Below are 17,577 nucleotides of genomic sequence, written 5' to 3'. Positions count from 1 at the left end.
GCCAGAGAGATCCGACGCGTCGCCACTTTGCAACCATCAAAGCCATGCGAATGGAGGGGCATCATCAATCCTCACCCATGTGACGTGAAACTATCAGCACCGGCAATATACTCCACCAACACATACGGCACTGACTAAGGAGACATGCCTTTCACGATAGTTGCTCCGGCATCTCTATACGCTTCTCTTTCAACGTTGTCCATCATTTCACGATGACGGCATCGGCGACGTCCCCGCCGTCCCTCGACGAGGTGCTGGAAGATGCCCATGGGGAGTTAGAGCATGACACTCTCAAATACTCCCTTTTGGGTCCATCCCTTACAAAAGCTGGGCAGGATGCTGTCGACCAGTCTAAGGTATGTCTCCAGCCTGCACTATGGCGGGGTGCCAATATCCCTAACAGTGGCCTGTCAGGTGTCCGAGATCATCTACAATGCCTCGAAAGGATCAAAATTCTTCAATCGTGAAGAAGAACGCGACAAAACCTTGACAAAAAAGATTGAACAGATCCTCGAAAAGAAACGCCACCTCGAGAAGCAAGACCTCAGTCGAGAGCGTCGTCTCGCTGACCAGCTCATCACACAGTTGGAGATGTCCCGAGATCTGACTCAATACATCGTGCATGTCGACTGCGATGCGTTTTATGCTGCCGTCGAACTCCTAGACCGACCCGAACTCAAAGATATCCCCTTCGCTGTTGGCGGCGGTGTTCTGACGACGTGTAATTACGTTGCGCGAAAGTATGGATGTCGGAGCGGGATGGCTGGATTCGTCGCCAAGAAGCTATGTCCCGAACTGGTCCTGCTCAAGCTCAACTTTGAGAAGTACACGGCCAAGGCACACGAGATCCGCGAGATCCTAGTCGAATACGACCCTCGATTCGAGAGCGCGAGTATTGACGAGGCGTACTTGAATATCACGGAATACTGCACGAATAAGGGTATTGAGCCGGCCGAAGCCGTGGAGCAGATGCGGCGAGAGGTCCACGAGAGAACCAAGATCACAGTATCAGCGGGTATCGCAGCAAATGCGAAGCTTGCCAAGATCTGTTCAAACATGAATAAGCCCAACGGCCAGTTCGTTCTGCCAAATGATCGAGGCGAAATCTTGCGTTTCATGGCGAAGCTCCCCCCCAGAAAGGTCAATGGCGTTGGTCGTGTACTTGAGCGGCAGTTGGCCGAAATTGGTATCAAGACTTGCGCAGACATCTACCCTTATCGCCAATTCCTCCGACCGCTCTTTGGCGACAAGGCGTACGAATTCCTGATTAATGTCTATCTCGGCCTAGGGCGCACCAAAATTCAGCCGGCAGAGGAGTACGAGAGGAAGAGTGTCGGCACCGAGAGCACTTTCAAGGATATGTCTGATCCCCAGCAATTGAGAGAAAAGCTGAAGTGGACTGCGGAGGAGCTGGAGAAGGATATGAAGAGGGCAGAAGTCAAGGGTCGCACGCTGGTTCTCAAGGTGAAGCTTCACACGTACGAGGTCTTTACGCGACAAATCGTGTTACCGAGAGCAATATGTCTGGCTGACGACCTTTATCATTTCTCCGTTCCCATCTTGGCCAAGTTGGAGGAGGAAATGCCAGGGATGATGCTGCGCCTAATGGGCCTACGATGCACACACCTTGTCAGCACGAAGAAGCCAGATACGATGGCATTCTTTGGTTTCAGATCACGAAGACCTGATGGCCTGACATCACCCCAGAAGGACCCCAGGCCTGTGCACCCTGGAGCCAGCGGTGAACTTGACGATGACGGCTGGGAGCGGTGGCCTGAAGCAGAATTTTTGGGGCTTGGCAATCATGAGGATTTCCAAGCAGTTGACATCGAGAGCGATGGTACGAACATCGACAGCGAGCCAAGCCCAGCTAGAAGACACGGCAAGGAGATTCTACCGAACCCTGTACCGGAATACGCACCCGTCAACGATGAGATGTGGGATTGCCCAATTTGCAATCGCCCACAAGCGCCGGATGAGCGGCAGTTCAACGAGCACATCGACCTTTGCCTCTCAAGACAGACCATTCGCGAAGCCGTGCACGAGGACATCCCCCCTGCGCAGCCCTCGAGGTCGACGACGCCAGACGCAAAGAAGGTCAAGGTCGGTGGAGAAAAGAAACGCGGCAGACCACCCGCGAGACCGCCGAGTGACGACCCACGGCAGAAGAAGCTTTGTTTTGGATGAGCCGTGATGACAACCCGAGCTAGATGATACCCGTAATATTACATGATCTCAATAGCTTTTGCCGGGCGTGGAGAGGCCTCGTCACCCCACCTCGCCTTTGTCTGCCACGAGTCGCACCTGGTACCCCGGATGGCGACTCACTTCTTCCTTCTGGGCAATCCTGTTACTCACACTATCCGCCATTATCACATACAGACATCCTTGAACACAACAACTGCAGAAAAGTTCTCAAGTTGAGGTGGCACGTGGGTGGCAAAAGCCGGCGAACATTTCGCTCCGGGGACCTGCAGGTTCATGTCCGCGCTAGCTAGCGCGCGATGAGGACGCCACGGCTCCTTTAGCCTCCAACGCTTGGGTCTTTCGTGATCCAATGAAGCAAGGCATCGAGAGAGGTCCTATGAAACTTTCCAATCCATGCGTTGGATTCCTCACAGATCGACAGGAGTGATCTCGCTTCTTAGATAGATCCATTGTCTTCTTGTGCGCCTCTTCGCGGATAAGCATCTAAGATCTGAGATATTTTTCTCCGTGCGTCTATCGGGGACCACGATTCTTTCTTTGAACGCATGAGGCTTACGTTGGTCCGAAGGCATGCCGTTGCAATTTATCCAACCGGGCCGGAAAACGGCGCAACGCCGTGCCCTCTCACGAGGGCTTACTTGCAGGATCCTCCCACGGGCAATCATGGCGCCAACGTTGCAAACAAGTGAACAGTGACGCCTGACCAAAAAGCAACATGACGTTGGAACTTTGGGCTGGCTGTTGTAAGGGAGAGTGACCCAGAACCACGTGTGGAGGCTCGTGGATAGGATTCAGAGCAGCCACTTGTATCACAATGGATAATTTCCTCCCTTTTTTCTGGATTGGTCGGCCGATGGCTCTCACTTGCACGGTATCAGAAATCAGAAAACAGAAGCTTTCTATGTTGGCTGAGAGTCTCATGAGGTCTCCCTGCGCTCGTTCCCCGACAGAGTCAGCACACATCGTGAGATTCGGACCATGGGCAAGACTTTACGCAGCTGGCCAGGGCCCTAACACTCATCACACCAGTTCGTGTCTGCAGTCAGTGTCTCATTCTCGTTCAGCAGTGACAACCTCGAGATCAAGAGAACCGTGCGCCGGCGTTATCTCAGATAAAGCAATGTTTTCTCTTGACAGGTCCGATTCAGCGACTCATGAATCCTCACACTATCCAAGGCTCTAATGATTCGCTTAGAGATCTGCGATGACGCTTTGTCTTGCGGATCTTACGCCGGTCAGCGGACTGGCTACTGGCTGAATCGCTAGGCGACATGGACCCCAAGTAAAACCACGACGACGGCCAAACATAACGTTACCCAGCATGGCTCAGCTCTACGAGAGTCCGGCTCCTGGTTAGCGTCCGGAAGAGAGACGTCCCTTAACACTAGCGCCAGCGACCTGCTTTTGCACGCAAAAGCTTATGCAACCGACGATCCACACTGGAAGCCATCGTCTAAAACTGCGACTATTGCTTGCACCCTCCCACTCATACCGAGGGCGGCGCCTGTGAGGGGATGCAGCCGTGCTCCCTTGCGTTGCAGTTTCACTTCAACGGCCCCCAGCTCGGGCCATGAAGCCTGGCCATTTCCTTTCAGACCAGCAACTGACAGGACTCGGCGTTCAACTCGTCTTCAAATTCTCCCTGCGTTGAGCAGACTTTCGAGATGTGATCGACATCGAGGGCCAGCGCTATTGTTGATGTAAACAGGGATCTGCGCGACGGTGCGCCGGCTTCACCACCGCGTTTGGCTTACCTCGAAAAAGCACGATGGGTTCGCCCAAAGTCTTCTAGAGTGGTTTCTGGCTGGTGAATCACGGGTGTGACTGGGAAAGCACTTTCGCATTCCTCGAGGAACCTTGTTTTCCAGCCCCATCTGCATTCCACCATATAACCAAGACCTTCCTCGGATTTTGAACATGGAGAATATCTAGCTCTATTTCCTACGCTCCTTTTCTGCTCGCCAGACGGCAGCTTCGCACATTACTATTAGATCTTGAGTCAACGACAGAGAGATCGGTCATTATGGAGTCAAGTGCAGAGGCTACGTCTACACCAACTGCCGCAGCAGCGGCGCCTGCGTTCAACACTGCGCCAGTTGCGGTCTTCTGGCTTGCCTGGGGTGGGTTTTGGACAGTGCTTTTGCTCTGCGGTATGGCATTTCTCTTTGTCAACCGCAAAATGCCCTTTCTGAGGATCCGCGGTCTGGCTTTGTCGTTTGGCGCTGTCACTATGCTCCACCTCTACTGGCTTTCGGTGCAGATCGGGCTTGCCATCGGCCAGTTCGTCCCCGATGGCGCCGAGTTTTGGGTGATGGGCCTCTACCTCCCCTTCGGCATTGCTCTTTTCCACGCTTCCAACAGCCGGTTCCTCCACATCGCCAAGGCGCAGCGGAAATATGCAGATAAGCCGCTCACACAGTCCAACCCCCAGTTGGACACCAGCAACGGGCCGGACAAGACCCTGACGGGGAAATTCCGGAAGCTCGATTACACCACCAAGATGCTAGCCGTCGTGTGCACGGGCATGCTTGTCCAAGTGAGTTGATGCAGGGTCAGATGGCGGTGCATGTTTGACAGTTGACACTTGATGGCTGACGTGCTTCATCATCAGCTTCTTCTAACAGTGGTCATGTATCTGGTCTCGCGAAAATATCACCCGTCGTTTGGTATCCCCGGCACTGAAGTGACGGGAACTCCAGCGCAGCAAAAAGTCGAGATGGGTAGGGGCTGGGAATGGTGGCCTTCTGTATTTTGGCAATTTCTCTGGGCTTGGCTGGTCGCACCTGTGATTCTCTGGAAATCACGGGGAATCCAGGACACACAAGGGTGGCGTCTGCAGACCATTGCATGTTCTATCGCAAGGTGAGTTGAAATCCAGGTTAGCGCTTTGCCGCTTCTCCGTGACAAATCCCCCGAGCCAACACTAACGAGTTCAGCCTTCACGCTACCCCTATGTGGCTTGTCGCCTTGTACGTCCCAGCGATGGCGCCCGTCAATGCCTACTTTATCCCCCCGCAGTGGTAAGTTATATGAAGCAACGCATGGACTTGTTCTTCTTCCCGAGCTCGATGTTGACTTACTGGTAGGATCTGCCTCTCCATCACCTTCATTGAAATCTTTGCAATCTTCATTCCCTGCTGGCAAGTCGTCAAACATAAGACTCTTAGGCAGGAAACGCTCGAGTCCATCGCTGTTTGGGAAGCCAAGAACAAGTCACGCGCCGGGAGAGACTCTGTCATCACCGGATCGACCAAGGTCGGCAGCCAAGCTTCCGTCAGTTGGAAATCGCTTGCACAGCTCGAGAAGGATACCAGTCAAGCAGAAAGTGTCTACACGATGGGTGCCCTCGAGTACGTCTTGGACAAGAACCCCGAGCCCCTCCGCAAGTTCTCTGCCCTCAGAGACTTCTCCGGCGAGAATATTGCCTTCCTGTCAGCCGTTGCCGAATGGAAGTCATCAATCCCTCAGAGCCCTGGATCATCACATCGATCAGCCGAGATCTCACGGGAACGTTTCAACCGTGCCCTGCGCATCTACACCGAGTTCATCAGCCCTTACCACGCCGAGTTCCAGATCAACATCGCATCACAGGACTTGAAGCGGTTAGAAGGCGTCTTCGAAGGCGCAGCTAGAATACTATACGGCGACCGAACGGAACGCTTCAGCGACCCTGTAGTGCCATTCGAGGATAACAGCTGGGGTGGACCTGAGTCAACAGCGGGTGGCTCTAAGATGAGCTGCGTATCACGAGACGGTAGCGGTGACCCCATTGCGGATCGGGTGCAGTACTGGGGCGAGATCCCCGAGGCTTTCAACGCTGCTGTCTTCGACGACGCGGAGTCGAGCATCAAGTACCTTGTCCTCACCAACACGTGGCCCAAGTTCGTCAAGGAGAGGAGGTACTCACTAGACTCTGAGGACTCTGGGGAGACGGTCGAGACATTTCAGTCATCGTCAACATTGTCGTCACGGGTCAAGAAGTACTTCCGTACCATGAAGGTCGTGGTATGATCTTGGAGGACACGAGGCAAGGCACGGCATTGGTTGTTTTCTCTTTCCTTTTTCCTGCGATGATATCCCCAGTCTGCATGAGTTTCCTATACCAATTTGTAATTCACCATCACCACAAAAGCCAACATCAATGCCAAAGTCACTGCCATGCACCATATTCTCCCATCGCAAGATGCATGCAGCGTGTTGTGGAATCTGAGACAGAATCGAGATCCATCCACGTGTGCTCTGTCTCCGTAACCTTACTGCTGTGGAATTCCATCAGCAAGCCAAACTCCGTGGAACCACACCTTCTGTGCCTTTGTCCACCTCCATGCTATGGTCTACTCGTGCACAGCCATGTGGCGAACGTTTAGATCCGGGATCGCCACGCCACGGGCCGGGGCACAAACAAAGGCGGAGCGGGCGTTGGAGGCAGTCGACTTCGGCATGTCGTGGACACGAGGACGGGATCACTTATGATCTTGTCGCTGCGGGAGATGCCGCTGTGGATGGAGAGGGAAGAATCATCGTAGAAGGGTTCAAGCTTTCAAGATCGATGGCGCCAAGGTTAATGGGTCGCGGAAGACGGTTGAGTATTGGTCTCTATCGGTGTCGCCTTTCCCGTGTGTATCTCCGCTAAGCGGACTGGCTTCAGACTTGACTTTAGACTCCGATCAAGGTTTGCATCGTCGCGCATGTCTTACCCCAAACGCCAAAGACGGGGACTTTTACTTCGATGCTTCTCAACCTATGGCTTTTCTTCCATAGCGATATTCAAAGAGGTATGCAATTGAAGGCTAATAATTGCGTGCGTATCGTCATACTTGTGATTCCGCTTCCGGATGTTCGGAGTCTGTGAGACAGTAACACCAACTCAAAAAGTCTCGGTCTAGCCGTGTGTAACTGTAACCATGATTCATGGAATCCAAGAATTTTCCCCAACTTTTGGTAACGTTCGCAGATTGGCGGACATTGGGAGTCTTCAGTATTTGGCTTCCCAAGTGATGGTAAAAATCGGTTCGATGTATGTTACCGGCGGCCCGCCGGGCGGCTGTCATCCATAATCCCGTAGCGGCCGGGAGTGTGCTCAACCTGCACCACGGCCGCTCGGGATGATTACATATACCACCAGCTCATGCGTTATGTTTAAGGTTCCAGGTTGTCTAAAAGAAAGGTTTTAACTCTGTGGATGAACATGGTTTGTGGCGATGGTAGAAACGGGTCGGGCTTGTCCAGTGTAAGGTAAGCATTTTTTTCTTCGGCGGCGAATTGATAGACTTTCAGGTAGAACTAGCTGCGCAACCTGACCGTAACTGTACTGATCGACCATAAATCAATCCATGTTGACTCTTAGAAATGCACTTGATGAGTCTTTGAGGACCCTACACTAGATGAATACCTATAGTCGTTTGCCATTCAATAACCTTAGAGTGATTGGATTAGTTTTCAATACACATCTTCAACGGACCATAACATCAGAGACGCACGCCACGATCTAGGGTCTTCGTCCTTCGTACAGATCGTCCAATCGCCAGAAAGAGAAATACTATGACAAGGAGGAAACCCCCAAACGGGACCTTGCATGGCACTCGAAACGTCCCCTCGTGCCCCTCCCGGCCGTCATTGCCAACATCGGGGGCCGGTGAGGCCACGAGTGGACACCCTGCCAGCGCCGAGACCGAATCGGGTGCCGCGGCGACCGCTGTGCCGCTGTTTTGCAGTGTTAGTGCTCACTCCCGTCCCCGTTCTTCAGCAGGGAAGGCAGCGCCAAGAGCATCAACTTTCATCCGAAGCTTACCTCCAATGGATGGCAGACTCCGCGCGGCCTTATGCACGTCAATATTGGAGATACAAAACTGTCGCGATTCGACGTTGTTGAAGCAGTTCATTGTGCCGCTGAGTCATTATCTCATTCTGAGGATCTCATCCGCACAACTCGAACCAGACTGCCTATCGCAAGAGAATATCGATAATCGACGCCATGGCGGGACTCGCCGTATATGCGGCCATCGTCGCTGCTATCGCCATCTCCATTCGCCTCTTCTACCTTCGACTCTTACCTAGGCCGATCGCTGGTGGACCGCCATTCAACCTCGATTCTGCTAAGCGAATCCTAGGAGATGCACCGTACTTCATCGAGCTCGACAATGCGGGGGAATACTGGCTCAAGTTCTTCACACAGCTGCTATCCAAGCACAACACCCCCATTGCCCAATTCTTCCCCGGACCTCTCGATAGGACGCACATCGTCATTTCTGATTATCGCGAGGCTCGTGACTTGATGTCGAAGCGGGGCAAGGATCTAGGCCGTGGAGTTACCAACGATATCACTTGGAACAGCGTGATTCCCGGGCACTTCATTTCTATGGAAGATTCGCATCCTTCTTTCAAGGACACCAAGTTCCTGACTAAAGACCTTATGACGCCAAGCTTCTTACATGGTGTATGATAACTCCCGTAATTGGATGACTTGAAATTGAGGGGTGTGATGCTGACAGGGTGCAGGTGTCGGCGCCAGCTTCGCACAAGATGGTTCACAAATTCATAGAGCTATGGAAGACCAAAGCCGCCACCGCTCAGGGCCGGCCTTTTGAGGCAGACGCCGATCTCGAGGCTTTTACCTACGACATCATGAACGCCGCGGCTTTTGGCACCTCTGTGGAAAATAGCTACACACAGGAGAGGCTCTTGCTGCTTCCCTCACCACACGGATCCGAATTGCCCAAGTCTGACGTCTCACAAATTGCTGAGTTCCCGAAACCCTTTCCACCACCGCTTCTTTTCGCCCTGAACACTCTCAACGAAAGAATTAACGGCGCCTTCCGCGCACTCATCCCCAAGCTCTTCTTTCTCTACGACAATAATCGACCGACTATCCGCCGGGCATTTGGCTTGAAGAAAAGCATCCTCCAGTCTCACATTGACCGCTCCGTCGAGAAGTTGTCCCGCAGTGATAGCTCTAAGGAAGAGTTCGCCTCGGCAGTAGACTATATCGTCTCGCGCGAGACTTCAGCGGCAAACGCCGCAGGCCGAGAGCCAGTCTTTAACTCGGCAAGGATACATGATATGATCTGGGGCTACCTCGTCGGCGGGCAGGATTCTACGCACAGCACGCTCTGCTTCACGGTCAAATACCTGGGTATTCACCAAGAAATTCAGTCTAAGCTGCGAGAAGCGCTGCGGCTGGCATACCCAGATGCAGTCTCGGAGAAGCGGGAGCCTACAGTCGACGAGATTACCAAGACCCACGTCCACTATCTCGACGCGTTCATCGAAGAGACTCTGCGCCTGAGCAGTCCCGCCGGAGCCGTCATGAAGGAAACACTCGTCGACATGGACATGTTTGGGTACCGCATACCCAAGGGAACACCGCTCGTCTTTCTCTTGGCGGGGCCAACGGTCTCAGAAGCCGGTGCCAAAGTCGACGAGGCGAAGCGTAGCGAAACATCACAAAAGGTTGCCAACGAAGGCGTCGGGGACTGGGCCCTGACCGAATACCCTCCCGAAGAACTTCACCCAGAGCGCTGGTTGCAGCCCGACGAGAAGGGCGAAATCGTGTTCAACAATAGAGCTGGTCCGTTTATGAGTTTCAGTTATGGCCCGCGAGGATGCTGGGGCAAGAGACTGGCGTATATGGAGTTGAAGTTGATTATTACACTCTTGGTTTGGAACCTGGACTTTATGGGGTTGCCTGCTGAGTTGGAGGATGATGCACTCCTTGAGGGGATCTTCACGAAGCCGAAGTCGTGTCTTGTGAAGTTGAGAAGTTGAGCACTAGGATGCGGAAGGCAATTCTACAGAATCAGGGAGGTCACCAACCAAATGCTAATTATTAGAGGGGAAAGTCGAGTCAATTAGACTGAGGATCAAATTATATAGGCTCGACTGTAGCAGCTCTCTACTCATTCATGCGCTATGAGAATTCACCCTTTACTACTATCGTCGTCTTTGTTTGACATCTCAACTGGCCGGGTCTGGTTGTACTCCCAACACAACAGCATGCAGTCCAAGTCATGCGATTCGATCAATGAGTATATATTTATCAACGCAGCCTATAAAGCCGGCTACATGCAATCAGGTCGCTCCCGTTCAAACGCCATCCTAAATTCCCATCTCTGGTGTGACCTTATCCTCTTTCAAAACGATTTCCCGCTTGCAAGTAAATGTGTGCTTCTGCCAGTGCTATCCCAATCTCAGCGAACAGATGAACCGAAAATTCTTCACCTTTGCAATCTTTCCAAGTCTACATGCAGTCTTCCTGTCCTACACGCCGCGCGGGTTCGTCAACCGACTGTGTCTGCCTCTACAGTCCCCTGCGGGCTGAGTGAAGCTAATTCAGCAAGATAGTAATCACATGCTTCCACCGACAATCCGTTGACGAAATCCCTAATACTCGGGTGCTCGTTGATCGCCCCTGCTCCTTCAGAGTGGTCGACTTGTTGAGTTTGCGAGGTTGGGTTATTTCTCTGGTCTGTCAAGTTGATTTCGTCGTCGATGAATGACGTGGAGGAGTTCTCTTCTTCGGGATCGAGTAAGAATCTCATGGCGTTTCGTATGCTCCTGTTTAGGATAGCCCTGTTTGCGTCACTAATGCCCGCTAGGTAATCGGGTGGGTGGCCAAAAAGGGGTGGTCCGACTTAAAAGATGCCCGTCAGTCACAAATATCTAAATAGGTACCCAGGGTGAACACCACAGGGTCGAGCGAGGAATTGCAAACTTACTCTGCATCCCGAAACCGGGACGATCGTTTCCATACAGCGAACGCCATAGGCTCGAGATGCACGTGATGCGGTGATTCCTGTGCGCATCTTCTGGTCGAGGTCGACTTTGATCGAGCATGCTGATGATGGCGACAAAATGATTCCAGCCCTCAATAGTAAGGCGATAGGTTGGACACTCTTCCAAAACTACTTTTGTCGCTTTAGATTGGTAAGGTTTCAATGCTCTGGACCTTGCGTTATGTCGGCTGGCGATGGCTCCCATGCGGCGTTGTTCAGCGGCCTCCTCATGGATAATAAGGTGTTGGTCGTTAATGTGGACATGTGATTGCCAATTGTGTTGTCTGTTAAACACTGTCAGCCACCATCACATAAGTAGGTACTTAATCCAATAAGTTGAGGCAGAATAAAACAATCCCATACTTCAGATCGCAAGCGCGCGTGAATATACGGCGACAATTTTTGGGTGCCGTTGTACCGTACATCAGAAACACCGCGCAAATCAAGAAGTCCGCCTGTGCGTTGTCTTCAGTTGCCTTGGTATCATTGGAGACAGCAGTGGTGGCAGTTGTGAGAGTCTGTTGGCCGGCGCTAACCGAATCCCTCTGCGTCTGCGCCGCCGTCGACGGCGCTGTCGACGTGCTGGGGCCGGCGGCATGACCGGCGATACCGCCGGTGGTGGTATCGCCGGTGGTGAGAGACTCCTCAATTCCCCTGCGTCCAGAAGGCGGGGTTTGAGTCAGAGACTGGCTCGGGGCGAGGACATTCGTCTGATTCAGCGCCTCCTGAACTCGGGATCGTCGAACGTCTGACCTTTCGAAAGGGATGAAGTCGTCTCCGCGGGGGATTAACTGCGAACAGTAGTATTAGCATCGGTGCTTTACGCAGTGGCGGCCATGCTTCGGATGCTCTTCCCGGAAGGGATGGAGCAACCTTGCACTGAGGGCATCCGATCCCATGGGATGGGGCCGAGATGAGATGAGCGAGAGTGCCGCGAGCTTTAGCGACGGTGTGGAGAAACATGAGATGATGGGCAGGGGAAGCTTGTGTTGCAAGCGCAGATGCATGTTGGAAACAGGAAGGCATCTGAAAGGCATCCGACAAACTCACCAGGTCTCTGCTGCCTTGCCCATTGTCTTCGGCAGACATGTTGGCAGCTCAGAGCCAACTTTGTGAGGTTCGTGATGTGGTTCGCCAGATGGTTTCAATCTTTGGGTATATAATGGAAGGATGAATTGGCTTCGACTTTGGATGAGGGCGCGGGAAAAGAGAGATCTTTGGCTGAGTTGCCAGCGTCCCTCCAGCACAATGGTGCTTTGGAGGTGGTGCGGGGGACGTTATCAGCCCGTTGGGTGGTGGCTTGACGTTCCTTGGCACTACTTTTTCTCCACGAATATTTCATCAGCAAGAATCCAGTCAAGGAAGGATATCTCCACGAGCTTTCCCCTGCGCAAGCTGCTCTGCTCCAGAGCTAGCGACCTCATACCGGAGCAGTGCCTGTATCGGAGGGTATTCTGTACCTTGCATAAGGTAGGTATGGCACCCTTGAGCCGCTGTCACCATTGGTCGTGAAGAAATCGTTGGTTGGGGCTAGTTAAGGCGACCTTATCCCATTTTTCGTGGAGAAATCCAAGTTCGGGGCTAATTAGTGAGCAGAAGATGCCGTCCGACGTCATTGGCAAAGCTCCATGATGCGGTTTTCGCATCGCCTCTTTACAACCACAACAACTCGAAGCCTTTGCAAAACACCTCGACTTAGGAGTTACTCTCTACTCTGATCAAGCTTCGGGCACGAGGAAAGTGAGTACGTACGTACGTATAGCTTGATCGTGTTCAGGGGCTCCGACATAGTGTACTACAGCACCACAATCCCAGCGGTGTCCGGCTCTCTAGCGTACACTACTCCGATGCAAGCCGTTACAAAGCCGACTAAAGAGTCGCGAATTCAACAACGCGCGGCGGCGCACGAATTGTCACCAGCACACCGTGGACTCACCGATTCCGGATCTTGGCTGTTGTTTGTCATTCAATAGTAACAAGAGGCTCAACACCGTAATTCCCGGCTTCGCAACACCATCTTCAGCAACGTCCCTTAGTATGATGGCTCTTGCTCACGTGCAACATCGCCTTTGGTCCTCTAACGTAAGTTGTTGGCGCTCGCGGTGGACATACGGTCCTAGGAACACTTGTCGGCGTAGCTCGAAACACAACGTGTGCTGGACTTGATGCGCGCCTTCGCGCTCTCGCAATTTTTCTACACAATTTGATCCCATCGTGACGTATGACACAGTTACAAATCATGTCATTCTCGGTATCGGTGTCATGTGGTGGTATCCTGCCCAGAATCACGGACTTATTCGTGTTGTCGAGACTCGTTGTCCTCGATTCTGTAGATACGCTCACGAACCCGCTACTGTGGACTTTTCCACACATCTACGTAGATGTCGTAATGATATCCTCGGTAAGTCTGCTCCAACTACCGGTTGACGCATTGTTATAAAGTCTCTGATGCCACTCCTGGAGGGCATTGATGGAACAAACAGACTACACACCAGACTACACACCAGACCACACCATAAATACAGCCTACTTTGCTCGTCAAGAACCATCAAATATCTCAAATCATGGCAACAAAGTCCTGCCTCCTCCTCACTAAATCCTCCGTTTCTACACGCCCTGGTGGCACGATCTTGGCAGCGGCCAACTACGAAGATCCGCAAGGGCTCGTGGAAGCTATCGAAGGCACACTTGAGGCGAACACCAGCAAAGTCAACCACTTTCTCAAGACCAACGTGTTGTGTCTCAAGCCGACTGTGTCGATCGCCACACTTCGCCCGGTAAGCCCTTGCTTGTCCCCATCAGAGTCTATTACCTTCACGATTACTAACAACCAGCAGATCGAAGTTCCCGACCTCACGGCACTTCCCCCCTACAAGGCCTTGATCCGACACTCCGCTCTCGACGAAGCCTTTACTGAGGCGGTGAACAAGCCTCAGTCAATGGATCAGGGGTTCTACACACACATGTTTGAACTCTATGACGATGTCTTTGTGGACATCGACCAGCAGGAGGATCGCATCGTTCTACCCAAGCACGCGCTGCTCATTGAATACAAGATGTCCCCCAAAGCCAAGAAAGTCATTGGAGGGCTGGTTTCGGTGATTGGAGGCTTGATCGTCATTGCAGTCAAAGCTGGGGAGGGATCGGTCAACTGAAGGTCTTCGAACATCACAAGGTTCACCATCAAGTACACAATACACTCCGTCTCCTCCCATCCCTCCTCTACCCCTTGTCTTTTCTTCCTTTCTCTCCTTTCGATACACAGCCCCAGTAACACCAGAACCGCATACCCTACCTTTTTTCCTGTCTCATTTCGTTTGCATTAGATGTAGTCTACAATTAGATAGCAGAAGCAACCCAGTTCCTCCAAACACTTCAATCGCTCTCCCCCAATTGCCAGGCGAGGGCAGTCTTCTTCGCCCGGGGCACATACTCTATCAAACGAGTGCCCCTGCCGTCTTGAACAACCACTTTGTAGGTCTTCTGGATATCATCAATGCAATCACTGGCTCGGGACACGCTCACAATCTGAGCTCCTTCCCACAAGCCTGCTTCATCCGTAGTTGAGCCCGAAATAAGCCCCGTGACAACGCGAGAGTTTGTGCTTCGTTTATCAAACCCGAATTCCATGATAGGAAGCTGAGCTGCCTTCAGTGTCTTGGATGGCTCGCCCAAGAAAAGGCCATCAAAGTTCATAACCGCCCTGCCCCGGAGCATGTCTTGGTAATGCTCCTCGACTGGGAAGTCGTCGCCCACAAGAGACGTCTTTAGGGCGGCAAGCCAGTCACGGGCGCCCACAGCCTCTCCTTGCTTGTGCCTTGTTGTCAAGTCGAGAATGATGGAGTCGAGGGGCCCTGCGGTGGCAAAGTCGTACGAGTGAGTGTGTCGTCGCAGATAGAGATCCATGAAAAGGAGGTACGCGAAGCCGCGCTTGTAGGAAATCCACTCTGCGTACCAGTCGTTGAACATGGCCGCGGCCGCATCGCGTATGTCCATGTTGATGCGAGGGCTGGTGAAGTAGCCTTGGAGATGGTCATTAATGGTGCTGATCAAGAAGTCTTTCCCACGGAAGCCGAAACGATAGGGCAAGTACGAGGAATACAGCTCCGCAAGTCCTGCATGGTGTCAATTTCTAGATGCCAGACGATGGGCCGTGTCAGAAATCAGTACCTTCTTCAAACCAGTCGTTCTCATTTGCCTCGCCTGAATCAATCGTGGCAAAGCTGTGCACCATTTCATGCGTAAACAGTTGGATAAGACGGTCATCTTCGACGTCGCTACTCTTGTCATCGTATTCCAGCATGTAACTTGCATCGAAGCCGGTACCACCAAAGCCAACGATGGATTTGCGCATAAACATGCGATAGGTCCCACCTGACGACCCAAAGAACTCCGCCATCTTCGGGAACAGGGCGGTATTGTATCCCTTCACCCGGTCGAGATTCGGCGGAAGGTCACCGAACCAGTAACACGCAGATGACGACGCTCCGGAAGAGCTCTGAACGGGACCAACCATGAACATGGTGTTCCGAAGGACTTCGGAGCGATCGACGCGGATCATTGGCTTAGTACCCTCTCCGTAGCTCCACACGCATCGCGTAGAGGCCGGCGCGTCGGCCGGGAGGTTCCACTTGACTAGGACGGTGAAAAGCTGATCATTGATGAGCTGCGGCAGAAACCACATGCCGGCGCCGTGCAGGCCGCCCTGGTCGCGGCGGAGGTCGATGCGGGCGCCGAGCGGGGTCTTGATGTCTACTTTCCGGGGGAAGACATTGAAGCGCAGAAGGATATCGCCCCGGGGTTCTCTGGTGAAGGACCAGTGCTGTTTCCTGTCCCGGCCCTCTGAAGGGAGGTCGTGGAATTTGAGTTCTAGAGGGCCGGCATCGTCTGTCACGTTAATGTCTTTTTCTTGATACGGATGCCCGGGAACATTGCCGTAGAAGGTGTTGAAGACAAACACGGGCTTGTGGGCCTTTGTGACTGGCAACTGCAGCCGGAGCAGCACCGATAGGCTGCTCGCGCCGTCAGCATCGAAGCGCGGCGTGAGCTCTAAGGAGTACAGGGGATGCGGCGGGAGTTGCATCACGGCTCTAGTAAGTGAGTGAATGGATCAATGAACTGGATTTTGACGTTGATAAAAGCTATGAAGCTTGTGACAGCATTATATGCGCCAAGCCTTTTGACCGACGAGTCAACGGTTGCGTGTTTCCTCGTAATTGAGTTCGTCCTTGAACGTTGACGTTTACGCGGCGCAACTCAAATAAGAAGGTGAGGTGTTAGCCTGCGGGGGCTACGGGAAAACGGCAGAAGGAGGCGCGCGGAATCCGCGCAGGCTTCGGTTTCGCTGAAGAACTTACCTTTACCTGAATTGATCCTCCTCCATCACACCAAGTCACCCATCGGCACTCGCTGAGAAGCGGATGCGTGAATGAGCCCGGGAAGCAGTCAGCTTGAAATCCATACATGAGACTCAACTGGGAAAGGTGATCTTAGTCTGTAGTCCTGTCTCATTCTGAGGCGTTCATCCTTGAGAAAGCTCTCTAGAGCCTAAGTCAGTTACTGGATTTCGGCAGACTGCAGTTTCCAAGTCAGGTGTCACGGCAGCGCACATGGCTGGCAATTTCGATGGGCATCTTGGTTCAGGGCATATCCCAGTCCGCATATACCTACACCACGGCGCTAGGCCCGAGGTTCAGTCTAGTCCACATCTCCACAGCAATCAGAGGATTACCTCGAGTTTAAAATGCCGGCTCTGGCAAATCTTAGCCAACTTGAGACCCGCAATGAGGATCGTATCTTTGCTCGCCAGTCCCTTTAACATCAAGGTCTGATACCCCGAAAGGTCTCTTAGGCCCTGCTGTGGCTTAGCTGCATTCACATAGCCAAGTTTGAAGGTGTCGAAGGCTGTCTTGTGATGACCGCGATAACGCAACCACAGACACTTCCTGAATGTCTCGTAGTCACTTTACGTTATGTTCTTCTCTTCGTCGGCCCGAAGAACTGCATATTGTGTGGCGGGATGCAGCAGGCTCTCCGCCGCCCTCCATTTGAGATTCAGGTGCATTCTTGGACGAGAAACCCTGTTGGACCTCAGGATAGGTACCCAGTGGAGTCCCCTGAAGGAGCGGGAAGATCCTCCCCCGATCGGTTGACATTCCCTCCGCAATGAGTTGGGATTCCGGCTTGTTCAGATAGTAAAACCAGGCTGAGGAGCGATAGTTATCTTGCATCGCATCCTTGTGCTGACGTGAGATTTTAGCACTCGATATGCAATATTGGACTGGCCGATAAATATAGAGACTATTCATACTAAGGTAACCATATCCACCTTGCATCCATCGAAGACTCTGTTTTCCAGCCTGCGAGAATTACTGCCTAACGACCACTTCATCATCGGCTGTTTGAGCTACAGCCTTCTGCACGCAACATGAACATGTCTAAAGAAAAGATTGTAGGTTCTGTGCGATGAACATCACAGGTCCTTCAACGTCTAGGTTGCTCTGTCATTCCTTTTCTATCCCTTACCGTCGTAGAGGCACAACGTACCTCTCGATAGCCTCCTACCAACCAACAAGCGGTCTAGGCAGCCGCCTGATGC

At 52.6% G+C, this 17,577-nt stretch overlaps 6 protein-coding genes across 6 annotated transcripts; 4 read left to right on the top strand and 2 right to left on the bottom strand.

Annotated features, from left to right (window-relative positions):
• The first annotated feature begins 48 nt into the window (after nt 1-48).
• Nucleotides 49-2,392, top strand: HER10_EVM0004725 (impB/mucB/samB family protein). Its single transcript, XM_035474359.1, has 2 exons — nt 49-356; nt 415-2,392. Exons 1-2 carry the CDS (start codon nt 213-215, stop codon nt 2,185-2,187), a joined length of 1,917 nt encoding a protein of 638 aa, XP_035337148.1. The 5' UTR covers nt 49-212; the 3' UTR covers nt 2,188-2,392.
• A 414-nt stretch (nt 2,393-2,806) lies between these two features.
• HER10_EVM0010523 (uncharacterized protein) lies at nt 2,807-6,680 on the top strand. Its single transcript, XM_035479980.1, has 4 exons — nt 2,807-4,744; nt 4,820-5,070; nt 5,145-5,228; nt 5,295-6,680. Exons 1-4 carry the CDS (start codon nt 4,232-4,234, stop codon nt 6,217-6,219), a joined length of 1,773 nt encoding a protein of 590 aa, XP_035337632.1. The 5' UTR covers nt 2,807-4,231; the 3' UTR covers nt 6,220-6,680.
• A 1,328-nt stretch (nt 6,681-8,008) lies between these two features.
• On the top strand, nt 8,009-10,064 carry HER10_EVM0003357 (cytochrome P450). The gene is made up of 2 exons (XM_035473037.1): nt 8,009-8,644; nt 8,707-10,064. Exons 1-2 carry the CDS (start codon nt 8,183-8,185, stop codon nt 9,970-9,972), a joined length of 1,728 nt encoding a protein of 575 aa, XP_035337051.1. The 5' UTR covers nt 8,009-8,182; the 3' UTR covers nt 9,973-10,064.
• A 220-nt stretch (nt 10,065-10,284) lies between these two features.
• On the bottom strand, nt 10,285-12,685 carry HER10_EVM0004648 (uncharacterized protein). Its single transcript, XM_035474284.1, has 4 exons — nt 12,030-12,685; nt 11,343-11,770; nt 10,923-11,263; nt 10,285-10,837 (listed from the first exon to the last, which is right to left on the bottom strand). The coding sequence occupies exons 1-4, from the start codon at nt 12,066-12,068 to the stop codon at nt 10,485-10,487; spliced, it is 1,161 nt and encodes a 386-aa protein (XP_035337138.1). The 5' UTR covers nt 12,069-12,685; the 3' UTR covers nt 10,285-10,484.
• A 533-nt stretch (nt 12,686-13,218) lies between these two features.
• HER10_EVM0004819 (metalloprotease 1) lies at nt 13,219-14,134 on the top strand (the record flags this gene model as incomplete). Its single annotated transcript, XM_035474451.1, has 2 exons — nt 13,219-13,756; nt 13,817-14,134. The coding sequence occupies exons 1-2, from the start codon at nt 13,544-13,546 to the stop codon at nt 14,132-14,134; spliced, it is 531 nt and encodes a 176-aa protein (XP_035337159.1). The 5' UTR covers nt 13,219-13,543.
• A 220-nt stretch (nt 14,135-14,354) lies between these two features.
• HER10_EVM0006343 (uncharacterized protein) lies at nt 14,355-16,062 on the bottom strand (the record flags this gene model as incomplete). The annotated part of the gene is made up of 2 exons (XM_035475930.1): nt 14,355-15,094; nt 15,150-16,062. The coding sequence occupies 2 exons, from the start codon at nt 16,060-16,062 to the stop codon at nt 14,355-14,357; spliced, it is 1,653 nt and encodes a 550-aa protein (XP_035337281.1).
• Nucleotides 16,063-17,577: the final 1,515 nt, after the last annotated feature.

The sequence above is a fragment of the Colletotrichum scovillei genome (assembly GCF_011075155.1).
Source record: "Colletotrichum scovillei strain TJNH1 chromosome Unknown Contig00002, whole genome shotgun sequence".
Lineage (NCBI taxonomy): Eukaryota > Fungi > Ascomycota > Sordariomycetes > Glomerellales > Glomerellaceae > Colletotrichum > Colletotrichum scovillei.
The sequence above is the reverse complement of the archived record's forward strand: the minus strand, read 5'-3'. Positions and strand labels throughout refer to the sequence as shown.

Bases quoted from the DNA above. Each gene is read 5' to 3' on its own strand.
- HER10_EVM0003357 (XM_035473037.1), top strand. From the start codon at position 8,183: ATGGCGGGACTCGCCGTATATGCGGCCATCGTCGCTGCTATCGCCATC. The intron at 8,645-8,706 runs GTATGATAACTC...GACAGGGTGCAG, and splicing joins CGCCAAGCTTCTTACATGGT to GTGTCGGCGCCAGCTTCGCA.
- HER10_EVM0004648 (XM_035474284.1), bottom strand. From the start codon at position 12,068: ATGTCTGCCGAAGACAATGGGCAAGGCAGCAGAGACCTG. The intron at 11,771-12,029 runs GTGAGTTTGTCG...TACTGTTCGCAG, and splicing joins GGCAAGGCAGCAGAGACCTG to TTAATCCCCCGCGGAGACGA. The intron at 10,838-10,922 runs GTAAGTTTGCAA...GCATCTTTTAAG, and splicing joins TCCCGGTTTCGGGATGCAGA to TCGGACCACCCCTTTTTGGC.
- HER10_EVM0004725 (XM_035474359.1), top strand. From the start codon at position 213: ATGACGGCATCGGCGACGTCCCCGCCGTCCCTCGACGAGGTGCTGGAA. The intron at 357-414 runs GTATGTCTCCAG...GTGGCCTGTCAG, and splicing joins ATGCTGTCGACCAGTCTAAG to GTGTCCGAGATCATCTACAA.
- HER10_EVM0010523 (XM_035479980.1), top strand. From the start codon at position 4,232: ATGGAGTCAAGTGCAGAGGCTACGTCTACACCAACTGCCGCAGCAGCG. The intron at 4,745-4,819 runs GTGAGTTGATGC...CTTCATCATCAG, and splicing joins GCACGGGCATGCTTGTCCAA to CTTCTTCTAACAGTGGTCAT. The intron at 5,229-5,294 runs GTAAGTTATATG...ACTTACTGGTAG, and splicing joins TACTTTATCCCCCCGCAGTG to GATCTGCCTCTCCATCACCT.